Source organism: Heteronotia binoei, chromosome 1, assembly GCF_032191835.1.
Source record: "Heteronotia binoei isolate CCM8104 ecotype False Entrance Well chromosome 1, APGP_CSIRO_Hbin_v1, whole genome shotgun sequence".
In the NCBI taxonomy this organism is placed as follows: Eukaryota; Metazoa; Chordata; class Lepidosauria; order Squamata; family Gekkonidae; genus Heteronotia; species Heteronotia binoei.
In genome coordinates, this window is record NC_083223.1 from 219523045 (window position 1) to 219540621 (window position 17577).

The 17577-nt window shown below is 44.5% G+C and overlaps 1 protein-coding gene across 1 annotated transcript in view; it reads left to right on the plus strand.

Moving 5' to 3' along the window:
- Positions 1–405: 405 nt before the first annotated feature.
- The window catches only part of LOC132577972 (rho-related GTP-binding protein RhoQ), a 47141-nt gene continuing 29969 nt past the window's right edge, over positions 406–17577 (plus strand). Inside the window, exons 1-2 of the mRNA XM_060247766.1 lie at positions 406–1237; positions 1929–1987. Coding sequence (XP_060103749.1) covers positions 1093–1237; positions 1929–1987 — 204 coding nt within the window. The 5' untranslated portion in view covers positions 406–1092. The remainder of the gene's footprint in view (positions 1238–1928; positions 1988–17577) is intronic.

Consider the following 17577-nt stretch of genomic DNA (forward strand, 5'->3'; position numbering starts at 1 on the left):
TGTGGTGATAATAGAGAGGAAACTCCAGAAATGTAGTCCTGAGCTCCCCAGGGTGAATGTAAAAATGATAGATTCAAAGATGAGACACAAACAATTTTTAATGTCAGTTCCTCTCGCTGTTTTAATTCAGGAACACTTGTGGGTAGTTTCAGAGTTTAGTTTTACATTCCTACAGATTATCTCTTCCTTCACTTCATTTTAATTTATTAAAAATGTTTCCATACATGTCTCTTTTTTACACTTTATCCAAAGTATCCCTCTTCCCAGCAAACTAACGAAATCACGTTGCTAGAATAATATTTATCTATCGATCTTATTCCCCCCGTCACACACACCCGCTGCAAAATCCACAGGAAACATGTTCCGTTATTAGTATTTATTGATTACATCATCCAAGTCAAGGGGAGGAGGCGGTTTCCAAAAGCTGTGAACGTTTCTCAGTGCTGTAGGCTCTTTGGAGACAAGCCCTGAGCGACTCTTTAGCTATTTGGCGTTGCTCCTCCTTTTCTCCTCTCAAGCTAGTCTGAGGTTGCAGGGCTGGCTCCCCCTCCCTTCCCTATTTTGGAGAAGTGGTGTCTGAAGCCTGGACAAACGGGGGGAAGGGAAGCCGGAAAGTAAAGTGGGACCGCACTTGCTCCGCCGTGCGACCGGGCCTGGCTTTCTCCTCTCCTCCGTGGGGTTTACACAGCACATGGGAAGCAGTTTGGAATCCTGGAGGCGAAGGACGAAAGTGGTGCGGGGTTTGCTGCTCAAAGTTCCCGTTCCGCCCGGGCGGCCAGTCTTATGAGACACTGTGTCATCGTGCCCAGCTGGGGCGAGCGGGAGGAAAATCCCTGAGAGCCAAATTTGGCATTGGACCGGGGGGGGGGGGGGAGGAGGAGAAGAAATGCCATCTTCAGTGATTTGCGGCGTCTGCTGAAAGCGACCGAGCGAGCCCCGCCGGCCGCAGACGCTACTACGCTCCTGGTTGGGTAATGTACAAGAATAGTCTTCTTCACCACTCGGCTTGTGAACCCTTTTTATTCTGTTTGATATCGACATATATAGAAGTATTTTTTCCTCCCAAAAAATGACGATCTGCTTGGAAGCATCATGGCCAATGGGACGGGGGCGACGGTCATGCTGAAATGTGTGGTGGTCGGAGACGGAGCGGTGGGCAAAACTTGCCTGCTCATGAGCTATGCCAACGACGCCTTCCCGGAGGAGTATGTGCCCACTGTCTTTGACCATTACGCAGGTAAGAAAGATGGGCCGTGGTGGTGGTGTGGGGAGACGTGTCTGGCTGGGAAGTGCTGAGTAAGTGCAGTGCCGCTCGCTCCCCCCCCCCCACCCCCCCGCAAGCAACGCAGGAACTTCAGCAAAAACTTTGCTATTTCCAGTCCTCCTCTTTTCACCCTCCTTTCCTTTTCTCATTGCCACCCGACGTGGCCTTCTGTACAGTGCCTGGATTCGCGCCCTTCCTTGTTACCCCTGTCACCCCTTTTGCAAAAGCCAAGCTGCTCGAAAGAACTGGATGGAACGCTTGTCAGTCCATGCAGTTGTATTGGGTTGGGGGGGAGGGGGCGTCGTTCTGATTTGACTGGGAGAGAGCGGGAGGAGATGTGGGCTGACTGGATATATATCCCAAATTGTGGTAGGCAAACACTCACACAGAGGACATATTTTGTTGCATCCACTGCCTTGACGGCCATTCTTCTGTTACCAAAAGTGCTTTGGGAAAACTGTTTTGCACAGAGGCAGGCAGCTGTTTCACTTTGTACCTCCCTTTCGTTGGACGTCTGTGTTTTTTATGATTATTGTTGAGTCTGGCAGAGTAATTGAAACCACTCCCGCTGCTGCTTCATGGTGGAGGGAAAGAGAGTGAGCAAGAGAGAAGGAGAGCTTCTCTGGGGTGCCCGGCTTCATTTTCTCTCTGCTTTGTTTTGCAGTCAGCGTGACTGTTGGTGGCAAGCAATATCTCCTTGGGTTGTATGACACTGCGGGACAGGTAAGGACTTCTCTGATCCAACACCTTCAGAGAGGCAGATCAGGTCCTTTTTTAGAGAGAGAGAGAGAGAGAAGATCAGCATATGGTGTTTTCCAAAGCTTTAGCTCTTTTCATGCTTACTTGTGCACACTGTGAATTATTCAAAGATGTCTGTTTATGTTGAGGAGTCTCCCTACAGCTGCTTGCCATAAGCACCTCGTTGGCTGCCTTGTCACACAGACACTTGGTGGGGGGAAAGCTTCTTCCCAGAGCTGCTCTCCCATCCCAATTTTTAAAAGAAACAATAAAAGCACTTCCTTTAATGTCCTGATCAAACTCCTATCCCACAGTGAAAACAACCAGCCACGAGACACTTTATTTTTAGTTCTAAGTGGCTGGGTCCTCTTTTGAGTTCTGCCTTGCTCCTCATTGGTGAATGGGCAACACGAACCACCAGCTCTGATTGGTGAATAATGGCATCATCTAATGTTATGGGAAGGCATTTTGTCTGACTGTGTGTTTATTGCAGCCCAGGGAAGCATCACTTTCTATCCTGAAATCATCGTTGGAGTCAAAACATTTGCAAAGAAATGACTGAATAGTTCTAGAGCACAGCAGACAAGGGTGCAAGCACATCTGCTCAGGCAAGAAAGGAAATCCCAAATTTCTGCTCTCGCTTCCAGATCAGACATAATGAGCAAGAATAACAAACTCCAACTCTGGGCTTGCCAGTTTTTGCATTATTTTAGACATAGCAGTGCCTGGCTTTTGTAGCACTCTGACAGTAGATTAGTATAGTCTCATGCCAGGGTGCTTTAAATACAGATGTTCTCATCAAAGAGGTAGAGCTCTGAAGTGGCCCAAGTAAAATGTATCTGAAAAACCAGTTACACATTTCTCTGATGCCTGTATTTTATAGAAAGATCTACATCAATTGATGTCACCAAATATAGGTCAGCCTAGTTTATCTGAATAATATAGGAGAAATAAGCAAATGTTCAGATGAACAAAAGTTCTCTTTGTGTGAACCCTTAATACAAAGGAGTTTCAATTAAAACAATGTGCAGTTTAAATACAATGTTGTTGGTCTTTTTAAAAAAATAATGATCAGATTATGTGGAATTAAATACTGATTAAAAATTCAGGAGGCAAACATTAAAAATAATGAGGTAGTTGTTTTCTTTTGTTGTCTAAACCTTAATGGCTTACATTGCAGTTGTACCCTCAAACTTTTCCTCATTGTCATACATGCTATAAACTGTCAGAGTTTCATTAGCTAGAACATTAAATAAACATGGGGGGAAAGCAGTAGGACATTCAGCAAAATTGCAAGAATCTGCAGGTCTTAATTAGGCACTTCAGAAGAACACATGGAAAGAAAGACTCTTCCAACTCATAAAAACCCACCCCCCATGGGTGGCAATTGCTTGAAGTCATACTACGAAATGTTCTGAATGGCCTTCACAGGGTATGCTGTTAGGAAATCTGTGTGCTATAGTAGCTGGACCTTCAAGGACTCATACTGGGTGTTTACAAGAGAGGCCTTTATCAGTGGTAGAGCACATGCTTTAGGCATGTAAGGTCTCAGCTTAACTCTCCAGCAATACTAGTTCAAAAGGATGTTGGTAAAGCTCACTAGCTGAGGCCTTGACGAGATGTTAGTAAAACAATTTCAAGCTCCGTGAACTGATGGTCAGTATGGCACACCTTCCTTGGTTTGTGACAGTTGATGTAATAAAAGGTTTGTTAGTATCTTAGTACAGTAAGCAGTGCCTGTAGGTGTAGATATGAGAGAGAGGCTTTGGAGGTAGGTTTGTTGGTAACCTTCTGTGGCTGGAGTGCTCAACCTTGAGTCAGCCATAGCTCTGGCAGAGGTTGTCCTTGGAAGGGCAGCTGCTGTAAGACCTCTCTCAGCCCCACCTATCTCACCGGGTGTTTGTTGTGGACATCGGGGGTGGGGGTGGGGGGAAGTATAGGAGATTTTGACCGCCCTGAGACTCCGAGATTCAGAGTATAGAGCAGGATATAAATCCAATATATTCTTAGCCCCTTCTTGGTTGACATCAGGCCCCAAGTTTTTCTGTTCAACTTGTCTGCTTTCAGTCTGGCCTCCTAAACCTCTCCTGTTGCCTTTGGTTAAAGTGATCTGATTGTGCTCTGTTTTATTTGCTAATGTTATACCATTGACTTATAAATTTTCTGCTGCTTAATTTTTTCCCATTCATTTTAATGGTGATGGTTACTGACTTTTACTGTATATATGATTTTAATAGTATTCATGTAAGCACTTTGGATAACTTCTTTGGGAAAAGTGGGATACAGATAAATTAAGGGGCTAGAAATAGTGTAGTCCATGATCAAAACAGGTATCATGGAACTCCCTCAGCCTTTAAAGGGATTGTGGCCATGTAGGAAGGGGAGAGGTGATGTACCCCTTGAACTTCTGCTCAGTTTTGCTAATTCAAACCTGGTTCTCCATGCTATTATTAGCAGTTTTAAAGGAGAACAGACAGGTTCTTTTAAAAGAACAGAAAATGCACGTTTTTTTTTTGTAATATCTTTTATTAGGACTCAACCAAAGTGTTAAAAAATATAATGCAAGCTTTTTGAACTCACCAAAATTCTTAATCAGGCTGCAAGTTACAAATTTTTTTTAAAGGGAGGAAAAAAGCAGATTTTCCCAGATAACTTTTGACCTGGTTTTGCTAGTATTCTTTGTTTTGAGTTTCACAAACTTGTCATTTCTACCCTTTAAAACTGCTAGTGCAGGAAATTTGATTTCTGTTCCTGAAATCAAGTTGAAGCGGGCTTAAACCTCCTCTTCCCTTCTGGGCAGCCCTGATTTGCATTTCTGCGGTGTATGCAAATTACCTTTCTGTAATAGTTGGTCTTAAAGGTGCCACTGGACTCAAACTTTGTTGTGCTGTTTCAGACCAACATGGCTACCCACCTGTTTCTTTCAAATCTGTTTAGGCCTTCAATTGAACTGTTAAAATTGGCCCAATGTTGTGCTGGACCTCCCTCTGGCCTCCTGTCCTGGGATTGTTATTTTGAAAAAAGAAAGAAGGCAAGGCAGAACAGGGCCTTATAGACATGAGGAACCATTAAAAGGACTGTGACATCACCATCCTGTTGTCTTTGAATAATAGTTGATTATTGGATGCAGGGCCTGAGGGCCTGTGGCTTGGCCTGAGGTCATTTAGCGAGTTTGTGGCTTCCCACTCACAGACTATACATTTCATCATTAGACTTCACTTGCTTTTCCGATGTCCATCTGATGTCTTACCAGCATATGACAGCAGAAAAGAAAACTCATATTTTCATTGTATGGGTTGAAATGAGAGACTGATCCGTGTGTGTACACTCTTAAAATTACAGTATATCTTCAGTCATTAGGAGTCAGGAGTCCTGGGAGACGTACACATGGCAGCCCTTTCCTGTACAACTCCCATTGTTGCTGTATGTTCCAGTGTGGCACAGAAGCACCAGGGCTTCCAGGTGGTAGGTTTCCCCACATTTTCCTGTCCAGTCCTAGGGTTGCCAACATCCAAGTGGTATAAACAAAAAGCCAATGCATGAGCAATCCAAGCCATCTGTTGAAGAAATGTTTTGAGAAGTGGGTGTATAGAAATGATGCTTTGAGAGCAATTTGTAAACATTGTTTTTCGGCTTGTGAAAAAGCTTTGTATAGCGGAACGTGGATCCTCTAGCTGGCAACCACGTGAAGGAAACTTATTATTTGGAACCGAATCCTGCACATTGACTCCTAGTGCCTTCAGTTTTGGTGCCTTCGGGACTTTGGGAAAAGAGAAGTGATTTTCATGAGTCACACAGGAAGAACTTATTAATTGTTGCTTTAAGAGACACTGGACTTTGTGAATTTGCTATGAAACTATCTCTCTCTCTCTCGGCTTGGCTTTGCGAATGTTTTTAAATGCTGTTATGCTTATTTAATAGAAATATTTTCCCAGTCAATTACAAAGTCTGTTTTGTGGGCACAGTTTTTCTTTCCTAACATCCAGGTGGTGGCTGGAGATCTCTTGGAATTACAACTGGTCTCCAGACAACAGAGATCTGTTTCCCTGGAGAAAATGGCTGTTTGGAAGCTGTTCTGTATGGCATAACATCCTGCTGAGGTTCCTCTCCATCCCAAACACCACCCTCCCCATGTTACTCTCAAAAGTCTTCAGCAATTTCCTATTCCAGAGCTGCCAACCCTATCCAGTCCCCATAGTGGCTGTCCCCTTTCCCTGGCTACTGGGTCTGTGTGTGTTTTTCAATAATTTTTAAACTGAAAATTGACATATTGATATACCCTTATTAATATGTGGTTTTTAAAAATCTTAAAGTCCCCTGCAGCATTTGGGGTGGGAATGGCCCCCTCAAGGACTAGAGCAGGAGACATGACTGCTGTATGGGTGGGTCTGAGAAAATCTGGACTTTACTGCCCTCACAGCAGCCTTAACAGGTTTAGCTGTGACCTTTCTGAACACATCACAGCAAAGCAGGTTTAGGAAAATGAGAAATGGCTGGGAAGAAGCTAGGAGATGCATGCATGAAGATGCAGTGCTGTGGGGAAGTGAGGGGACAGGTTCCCAATAGCAGCCCATCTGGGGTATTAGACCAAGTGGAAAGGGCCCTGTTCTTCAGGAACAGATGGTTTGACCCAAAGAGCTTCTCAGCTTGAGTAAACCTAGAGAGAATGAACACATTTTGCAAGTTAAAATGCTTGTCCCACAATAGAACACAAATCAAAACCACTGAGGTCAAGTGATCTGATCTTTAAGGTCACAAGACAAGTTGAAAGCCAGTCTTAGGACAAGCCAGGCTTCCTGTACAGTTTTAGATTTCTGCTCATTGTTTCCCAACTGCTGATTTTGTCATGAGGTTTTATTGCTGTGAGGCCAGGCTGGGTCAGGGCACTTACTTCTATACGTGTTCTGGGCAGGGTCCCTGACAATCAGTTACTGGCACTGTTTTTCCTTGTCCTTTTCAGCCTAAAGCCTGAGTTTTCATTTCTAACCAACATTAGGAGGTTGGAATGAAGACCTTTGCAACCTGCCATATACTTTGGGAAAGGTAGCAGTTCCCTTCGGAAAGTTATTTTTCAAAACCTTCTGTTAAAGCTGACTGCTGAGGTGGATTTATGCAGGCAGATGAGCCAGTAGCACTTTTTGTGAGTTGGTCCATGTAAGACCTGTGAAGGTGCTTAATTGACAGAAATCCCATTAACAGTCCTTGAGCCACTCTTTGCCCTTTCATGATACAGTGTGCAAATGGTACAAGTGTATAAATGTTCACCATTTTTGAAGCTGTTAATTGCTGTGGGTTTCCCCTTCTATTGTGTTTTTGGCACCATTGTTTTACTGGTTAGGGCAGTGATGATGAACCTTTTAGAGACCGAGTGCCCAAACTGCAACCCCAAACCCACTTATTTATCACTAAGTGCCAACATGGCAATTTAACCTGAATACTGAGGTTTTAGTTTAGAAAAAACAACTCATAGTGAAATTAACAAACTGAAAGAACATTTGGTCTGGATAGCATTTGCTTAGGAAATCAACAAAATAGTAACAAGTCAGAATGGGAGAATGATGGTGAGAGTGTCATAAGGCAATAAATGGAGGCTGTGCATTGCTCCGTTGCTTGCAAGTCTGGGTTAAACTGAGAACGTGCCTTTCCCAGACATGCTCTTGTCCACCTAATTTACTTTTGAACATGTAACATACATTATAAACATCATTCTAGCTTGCCATTAGGAAAAAGGAATACATTAAAATATAGTGTGTTTAGTGGGAGCTGGTGGTTAGGGTGTGCAAATCAGATCTGGGAGGTCCTGATTAATATGCCCACTCTGCGCTGGCAGTTTGCTGGGAAACCTTGGACCAGTAATATACTCTGAGTTAACCCGCCTCATTGGTTTGTTGTGAGGATAAAAGAGAAGGGGAGAGTGTGTCAAACAATTTCAGTGTCCTTTTGGGGGAGGAAGGCAGGGGATACATGATGTTAGTTAAATTGATTAAAGGAGTCCACTGATTTATATGGATAAATCTGAGTCCAGCAGCACCTTAGAGAAAAGATTTTTGAGAGTCAAAGCTCCATTTTCTAATCGATGGAGTTCTTATGCTGGAAAACTTGTGCCCCCTCCCCCAAATCTTGTTGGTCTCTAAGGTGCTTCTGGGCTTGAATCTAGTTGTTCTACTATGGACCAGCACAGCTACCCTTGGAAACTTCAGGGATAGTTTGAATTGTATTAACTAGAAAGTCTGATGTGAGAAAGGAGGGCCAGTTTGGTGTAGAGGTTAAGTGCGTGGACTCTTATCTGGGAGAACTCCTCCACTTGCAGCTGCTGGAATGGCCTTGAGTCAGCCATAGCTATCACAGAGCTGTCCTTGAAAGGGCAGCTTCTGAGAGAGCTTCTCTCACCCCACCTACCTCACAGGGTGTCTGTTGTGGGGGAGGAAGATAAAGGAGATTGTGAGCTGATCTGAGACCCTGAGATTCAGAGTGAAGGGCGGGATATAAATCCAATATCATCTTTTTAAAAACTAAAACTCAAACTGCAATTCTGTGCATGTGTAGAGAGAAGGTGCCACAGTGCTCACTGTAGATTACTTCCGTGTAACCATGGAGAGCAATGAGAAAAGACTTGGGGATATTGTCTGGAGAAGGGAAGGTTGAGGGGGGAGACATGATTACTCTTTTGAAGAATTAGAAGGACTGCCACTTAGAGGAGGGCAGGGAGCTGTTCCTGCTAACAGCAGAGGAGAGGACTGGCATAGGAGAAACTTTTTAACAGTAAGAATTGTTCAACAGTGCAATTGACCCCCTCACTGGCAGTCTTTAAGCAGCGGCTGGATAAACACTTGTCAGGGATGCTCTGGAAAACCAGAACAGCAGTGCAACTGTTCAAAAACAGTTTATCAACAATTTGCCTTATGGTCCCGGTAGCTTGAAAGAGCTCTGCTCAGATACTGCTGTCAGAAACATAGTATTTCAAAGCAAGGAAGCCTGCAGTTCCTCCCATTCCACTCCTAAACCAGAGGTTATCCCGGCCGCTATTTCTGCCAGATTAGTGGGATCCAACATTTCCTGTAATAAACTCACATCCCCTCAAAAAAACATGCTTGATTCAAGGTCCTGATCTCTTCTCCCCCCCCTCCCCCCACAAATCCCCACACACCCATGCTCTCTTCTTCCCTTCAGTTTGGACCATGCCACAAGTTTTGAAATATGAAACACAACCAGGACTTGGCCACATGAAAACATGAAGGTGCCTTATACCCATCTCTCTAGTGCAGGGGTGGCCAAACTGTGGCTCAGGAGCCACATGTGGCTCTTTCACACACATAGTGTGGCTCTTGAAGCCCCCACCAGAGAAGGCATTTGTCTTTTTAAATCACTTCTTCAAGCCAAGCGAGCCAGTGACTTGGAGACTTGGAGCCGCCCTAAGCCTGCCTTGGCGGGGAGGGCGGGATAGAAATATAAAGTTATTATTATTATAGAATGCATTTAAAGTTCAAGTTGCTTTCTTTCCACCACTCCCTCCCTGCTCCCTCCCACAATCTATCTTCCTTCCTTCTCTCAGACATCTGACGTTCGTGTCTGGCATTTATTCTATGTGGCTCTTATGTTAAGCAAGTTTGGCCACCCCTGCCCTAGTGGATCCCGTATAACCCCCTCCCTAAAACTGCAGGAACAACTGCAAGGAATTTTCCTCTGTGTGTTGTGCTTGGGGGCTGCATTGTGGTTGCACCTCCCCCCACACGTCAGAATTCCAAAGGTGCCCACGAGCTCAAAAAGGTTGGAGTGCCCTGTTGTCTCTCTGTTGGAGTGCCCTGTTGTCTCTCTGATGGAGGCCCAGTTAGGGTTGGGATATACCTGGAGATTTGGGTGAAGGAGCCTGAGTTTGGGGAGAGGAGGAGCTTCAATGAGGTATGACTCCAGAGATTTGGGTGAAGGAGCCTGAGTTTGGGGAGAGGAGGAGCTTCAATGAGGTATGACTCCAGAGTCCACCTTCCAGAGCAACCATCTTCTCCAGGAAAACTGATCTCTTATCGCATGGAGATTTGTTGTAATCCCAGGAGGTTTCCAGCTACCACATGGGGGTTGGCAGCCCTGTTCTGCACCCATGCTCAGAAGGGTATGATGCCACAGGGTCCACCCTCCAAAGCAGATATTTTCTCCAGGCGAACTGACCTCTGTCACCTGGAGATCAGTTGTAAAAGCCAGCAACCTCCAGCTACCAGCTGGAGTGGCCAAACGGTGACTCGGGAGCTACAGATGGTTCTTTCGCAACTATTGTGTGGCTCTCGAAGCCCCCACCGCCCCATCAGCCAGCTTGGAGAAAACATTTGTTTCTTTAAATCCCTCTCCAAACCAAGCCACTCAGAGCCCTCTCTGTGGGCACGCACGCTCCCTGCCTCCCTCGTGCATGAGGCTCAGCTCCCCCCCCCCGTGGCCTGCCCCCCGCCTTCCCTCCCCAGAGTTGCAATGCAGCCATGTTCCATGGCCCCCCTCCTCCTAAGAGGCACGCCAAGCCATGCTGCACCAAAGCTGGACCCTACTGGCTTCGATGTGGCTGGCGCGCCTTCTAACTCTTTGAAATCGGAAGTGAGGGAGAGCGAAGCCTTCTCCTGTGCGGGCTTCAAAGAGTTAGAAGGCATGCCACCACATCAAAGCTGGTAGGGTCCAGCTTCGGCGCAGCACGGCTCGGCACGCCTCTGAAGAGGAGGGGGGCCACGGAGCATGGGGGGAACCAAGCCTTGTGTGCGGGGGGGGGGCGAGAGAGCGTGTGTGCCCACAGAGAGGGCTCTGAGTGCCGCCTCTGGCACCCATGCCATAGGTTCATCACCACTGGGTTAGGGCTTCTTTTCCCTTTCTAGTGTGATCCAAGCTTGTCAGGGAGCATGTATGCTGATGTTACAATGCTATATAGCTGATCAGATTTGGCTGTGTAGTGATGTCACTGAAGGCAAGCAAATGAGATTTAATATGAGAGTAGTGCTTCCCAGATGTGAATGTAGATGATTCTAAACAGTTAGGTATCATATTAAACACGGTGAAGGTAAATGAAGTATACCCAGAGCAATTCTCCCCCTCAAAAAAAAAAAAAAGCCAAGAGCCCCATCCATGCAGCATGTACCATGGTGTATCCATGCTGTTAAAGATGAGTCAGTACTCAAGAGATGCCAAGATTGCCCTTTTTGTTAATTAGTTCAGTTCCAGTCAGCAGTTTCCAAGGTTAACCATCTCCCTGTAGTATGGTTTGGTTTTTTTCCTAATTACCTGCACCTGCCTTTAGCTGGGTCCTTAGGCCTGTGTCCCCTGTTAGTAGCTTCTAGCTTTGGCCACCTCATCTGCTGGCAGGGTTGATGCTGGCAGTGGCTAGGTCCCTTAGGAAGGAGGAACCCTAACAAACTTCTGGGAGTGCCAGAAGACCTGATTCTTTACTGCTGACACTTTAGCTTAATCTGTCAAAAGCAGGGTACTTGGCAGGATTCTTGATGCAGAACTGCAAAGGGCTCAGACAGGGACGTGGTGCTCTCTATGATATGTTAAACCTGGGTTATGAAGGCTTTAAAAGTTAAGAACTGCCGCATTACAGTACTTTATAATTATTTAATTTTAATAAATTCTTTGAACTGAAAATGAATAAATAAATAAATATTGAAATTTTAACAAAAACATTACATTGGGCTGAGAATCTCAGCAGCAGCTAGTGTAGTTAACAGAGAACCAGGTAAATGCATTCCCGTTTGTTCATAGCAGCTGATAGGCAATCTACAGCATTCTGCACTAGTTGCAACTTCTGAGCCATCTTCAAGGGCTGTCCCATTTAGAATGCATTGCAATAGCCAGTCTTTGAACATGCATGGATGTGGATAATGTGACATGACATCACTGCTGTCCAAAGATGTATGTAGCCTTTGTTGTATTATCGTGGTGTAATGTAAAACTAAAGAGGAAGAAGATAAAAGATTGGATTTATACTCCACCCTTGACTACCTGAAGCAGTCTCAGAGTGACTTACAATCTGCTTTTCCTTCCCATCTCCACAACGGACACCCTGTGAGCAGTGTTCCCTCTAAGATGCAGAGTCTTGTGAGCAATAATTCTACTTTATGAAGTTGTGAGCTACTGGCATTGAAGTTGTGAGCTACTGCATAAATTATTGTGCTCTGGGATCATCCTTCCTGAGCTAAGACAAAAATGTGTGAGCTGGAGACTAAAAATCTGTGAGCTAGCTCACGCTCAGCTTAGAGGGAACACTGCCTGTGAGGTAGGTGGGGCTGAGAGAGCTCTTTCAAGAGCTGCTTATGTGTAAGCAGCTGTTTCAAGAACTATGACTGACCCAAGATCACTCAGCAGATGCAGGTGGAGGAGCAGGGAATCAAATCTGGTTCTCCCAGATAAGAGCCCGCACACTTAGCCACCACACCAAACTGACTTACTTATTTGTCTGTCTTTGTGTTTATCATAAGTGTTGGAGCGATGGCAATTAAGGCTTTGAGAAGGTTTCTCATGAAGACTTCCATTCAGAAATTCATTTGGTGTCCTATTCCAAAGGCTTAGGATGGATACCTTGTTTAAGAACAACTGGTATATAGACATTAATTCTGGTATTTCCGATTCTGAATGGCAACCAGACTTGAAGCCACCTTTCTAGAGTCTTACCCCTATGAACTGCTCCCAGGAGTTGATTATGTGTCCTCCTATTACTCTGCCTTGTCCAGGGTTGAATATGAATGCTACAATTCCCTGAAGAAGCAGAAAAGCCACAGAATGTGGAAATGGCTGCAAAATTCAAATTCCTAAGAATCTAAAACTTTTTAAATTTCCGAATTGCTTGAAAATGCCTGATGTAACCTTGGGGGCCCGAGGAACTGTGGAGCAAAGCTTTGATGGCCAAAATAGAGGTCCAGTCCTTTGATATCCTGTGTAGCTCCTTGGTCTTTCCATAAGTAATAGAAGCAGACTAAATTACACAGACTCATTAATTTGCTTAATTTATGCCAGTCACATAATTCTGTGTTCCTTTGTGTATTTGCATAAAATAGCAAACTATTTTTAAAACTTCTTAGCTCAGACTACATTCAGACTCCATTCCCCTTCCCTCATTCTTTTTAGCCTTTCACTATATGTTTGATTTGTGTGTGGAATGTATTGTGCCAGCCTGATTTCAAATATAGAAATCATATGTTCTCTCCAAAAGAAAATAAAACAATACATGACAGCCTTTCCTTGGGACCTTAAAAGTTAACTTTGAAAGAACCCCCTCCCCCCAAGAAAAAATGATGCAAGAGGGGCAATTCATACCAAAGGCTCTCATTAGCCAGCACTGCTGTGGAAAGAGATTACGATGTGGAACCATAACTGGGATCCTCCCCTCCTCAAGCAGCCAACCTCAAGCTAAGATGTGCCTCTGCTCATATACCCATTTTAGCCCTGCTAATGGCTGCCCTTCAGCACATGCTTTCTTCGGCAGCTCTGACCAATATCTATTTTTGGTTTCCCTTCTAAAAACAGATGGTTCTGATTGAGAGTCTTCTCTTACAATTCCTTGTCCATAAACTGTGAGAGCAACAGATGGTTCGCAACGTAGTGATTACAGACCATCGAGCTGTTTCCCTGGAGTGCAAATCTTTTGTGATCTTAACTAGATTTCCCCACCCCAATTTAAGAGAGCCTTTTTCTTTTTAAAATCATCCTTGTGCTTTGAGAAATTGAGAACAAGTCTAAGAGACTTACAGCGTAATCCTGTGCATGTCTACTCAGAAGGAAGTCCCACTATGTTCAGTTAGATAGATCCAAGTGGGCTATAGGAATAAATTTAATTTTTAAAATAAATTTATTTATTAATAAATTAATAAATTTGATTTATTATAAGTCATTTTGGAATTAAATGTTCTACTTCTTTAAGTGGTCTATGAGTGCTTCCTTTGGAGGCTGGTCATCATGGAAACTTCTGTTTCAATCTCTCCAATTCTATCCATGATTCTCATTTGGGTTGCTGATAAACATAGATTGGCAACATACTTTAGTTATTCCTATAGTTATTCCTGTAGTTATTCCTATAGTGTTGGTCTGAATTCCCTTGTTTTAAGAAGTATGCCTGCATATGGACGTTTACGTTCTGAGTAAAACTTCATTGGTCTTAAAGGTGCAACTTCTACTATGTTCAGTTAGGTTTACTTCTGGGTAACTGTGTCTTAGATTGCAGCCTTAACCAAAGAAAAGAGGGAATGACTAACTGCTACTTACTTTCTGAGGTGTAGATGGGAGGAGACAAAGGACAGGACCATATCTGTGTCTGGGACAATCCTATTTCTGTGTGTTTATTCATCCATTCATAAGAAATTAGTCCTCCTAGACTGTTTCCTCTAGGGCACAATTGAATCTCTAGTCTTTTCTGTTGTCTTTATCAACATTTAGTGGCTGAATGAATATGCTTTACTGTAAGTTAGAGTCCAGTGGCACCTTTAAGACCAACAAAGTTTTATTCAAGGTATGATGCTTTATTGTGTCAAACTGCAGGCCCAGTGGCCACCAGAAGTGGAGAAATTGGTATTTCTGTCCAACTGTGGGGAGGGGGGGGGGCTTGATGGGGAAGTCCTCTTGTTTGAGACGGGTAAATCAGCAGAATGGAACTTTCTCACCTCTGCCCTTCTGTATCCCCCAAATGCTGCTTCTAGGGGACATGGATCCCTCCCCCAAGGAACAGCATGAGGAAAGAGGTGGAGATCTGCAACTAGAAGGGAGATTCATAAAAAAGTCACCTTCCTCTTGATTAGTGGAAATTTTCCATGGAATCCAAGCCTGTGATGGGAATCAAAGGCAGTTGTTTCTTTCAGTAATCTCATGTTTTAGGAGGAAGTGCTATTGCTCAGTGATAGTGCACATTTTTTTGCATGCAGACGTTTATAAATTCAGTCCATGCTACCTTCAGCGATGTAGGGAAAGGCCCTCCTTTGCCTGAGAGCTGCTGCCAGTCAGAGTGGGCAGTAATGAACCAGTGACCAGACTTGGTAGATGTTCATATGAGATGGTGCCACTCTGCCAGGCCTACTGCTCTCTCCAACTCCCTGAGGAAGCTGACAATTGGCTTTTAATCTGAAAGCATGTCCAACAATTCCAAAGAGGAAGACAGTCTTAAATATTTTAATGTGTTCATACATATAGACCATTATTATTGACAGTTTTGTGTCCCTGGCCACCTAGGGCAGGAGTGAGGATGGCTTTGCAAGTCCTTCCAGATTGTATAAATTCTGTGGAGAAATACCTGTAATTCTCAAGGCTCTTGAGTGAAGATATTAGGCTGGGTTTAGGTTTGAATAGTCCATACATCTATTGTAAAGCAGCCTTGGTTGGCTGCCTTGGCTGGGCTAAAAGTGTTGGCTGTCTTGGCTGCACTAAAATTAAGGTGGGAAGAGTGGATTTCTCTTAGGAAATTTCTTTCAGATCCAGGCTCCAAAGCTAAGAAAATCCATCAAGCACATTCACAATCCAAATTGTTCAAAACCAACTGGCAGGAAAGCAGAGCATATTTTAATGCACTTATTAGCAGAGTTTAAAGCTAGTACACTGCTAGGGAGCAGAAGATGGAGGCTGGTTGGATGCAGGTAGGATGCAGGGAAGCTGGAGGAGTACAATTAGGGTGGGAGAAAACTCAATCTGAGGATGGCTTTTTAGAAAAGGCACAGTAGACGTTGGAGAACCCAAGGCCCCAATATGCACCTTTTCTAGCAGGAGTGGGAATTATTCCACTTAGTAACAATTTTGGATCTTTAGGTTGCATTTTAAGGTATTGTGGTTACAAGAGGAACTAAGGTTAAGGTTCTAGTCCTTAGTTTTGTGGAAAAACTTGAAAGGATAAGCCAAGGTTTAGGTGCATTATTAATTTATTATCGTATGGCAGAGTTACACACAGGAAGTATATAATAATATAATATGTAACCAAGTTGATGCAGTGGATATGCTGACCAATTGGGTAATCCCCCTAAATACTGATATCTAGATTATCAATCCACTCAATCTCAGCTAGGGAGTTCAAAGAACTCCATCACAGCATCCTGGAAAGCATGACACTTACATTCCTGTGACAGATGGAAAATAGTTTGGCGAGCTGTACCACAATCACATTCAGGTCCTGGTATTTTGCCCCATTAAAACAACAGGTCTGCACAACTACGAAAGCCTGTTTGTATTCTGTTGGCTGTCTTCCATACTTTACCTGGCAAGTCAAATCCTAAGGGCCTCTCGTTGGTGTTTATCAGGTTATGGATATTGGGTGGAACTGACTGCATCCAAATTCACAACCATCCATTCCCTAGATCAAAATTTTGTGATTGCAGAATTTGGGCAAATCTTATTGCTGGGTGTTGGGATCATAACCTGGATTGGCCCACATCAGCTGTGTCTTTGTGGATGTGCAACTCTCTGTTTTCAGTGATCTTTGTATATTCACAAAGAAGAGCATCTTGTCTTCAGAGATGTGGGGGAGCAATGTGGAAAGACAGGTTGCTTACCTGTAACTGTAGATCTTCGAGTGGTCATCTTTGCATTCACACTCATGAGATAGAGCACCTGCGCCGATTCCTGAATCTGTACCAAAAAAGCCCAGGATTTTTTTGCGCTCGGCACCAGCAGGCATGCACAGGCATCCCAGTATGCATGCTCGCCGGCGCCAGCACAAGGATCCCGCCAGTTCCTTCCTGACCGCTGGAAGCCCCTACTGGAGGGAGACTGTCAGCAGTGGGGAAGGAGGGCGGGTCGTGTGAAGGCACAGATGACCACTCGAAGATCTACAGTTACAGGTAAGCATCCTGTCTATCTTCTTTGTGGTCTCTGTGCTTCACACTCATGGGAGATTAGCAAGCAAGACATACCTGGAGGCGGGAAGACGGTCAACCAGAAGAGACAGCTTGCAGCACCGCAGCTCCCAGACGAGTCCTCTGCTGAGCATGCACATCCAGAGCGTAGTGCTTCATGAAAGCATGTGGAGAGGACCAGGTGGCAGCCTTGCACACGTCCATCAGGGAAACGCCTTTCAGGAATGCCACCAACATCGCCATTGCTCTTGTAGCGTGTCCACGAATGGGCCCAGGCAACGGCTTCTTTGCCAACAAATAGCACAGTTTAATAGTCACAGTGAGCCACTTTGAAAGCCGCTGAGATGAGATTCTGGAACACAACTTAGGAGCAGCATAAGAAACAAAAAGATGCTGGTCCTTAAGAAAACTCTTGGAGCGACTCAAATAAAACAATAAAGCACGCTTAACATCTAGAGTGTGCCACCTACGTTCCTCATCCGAGGAAGGTGTAGGATAAAACATGGGCAACCAAACTTCTAACTTAAGGTGAAACTGAGAAACCACTTTGGGGAGAAAAGAAATATCAGGAGCTAACGACACTCCAGACTCCTGAAAAACTAGATATAGGTAGTCACAACGCATAGCCGTGAGCTCCCCTGCATGGCGTGCTCATGTGATGGCTACCAAAAAAGCAGTCTTCCAAGATAGAAGCTGTAACGAACATGTGGCCATTGGCTCAAAGCGATGCCAAGTCAACCTGTCCAACACTAAAGTCAAGTCCCACAACTGTGGGGGTGC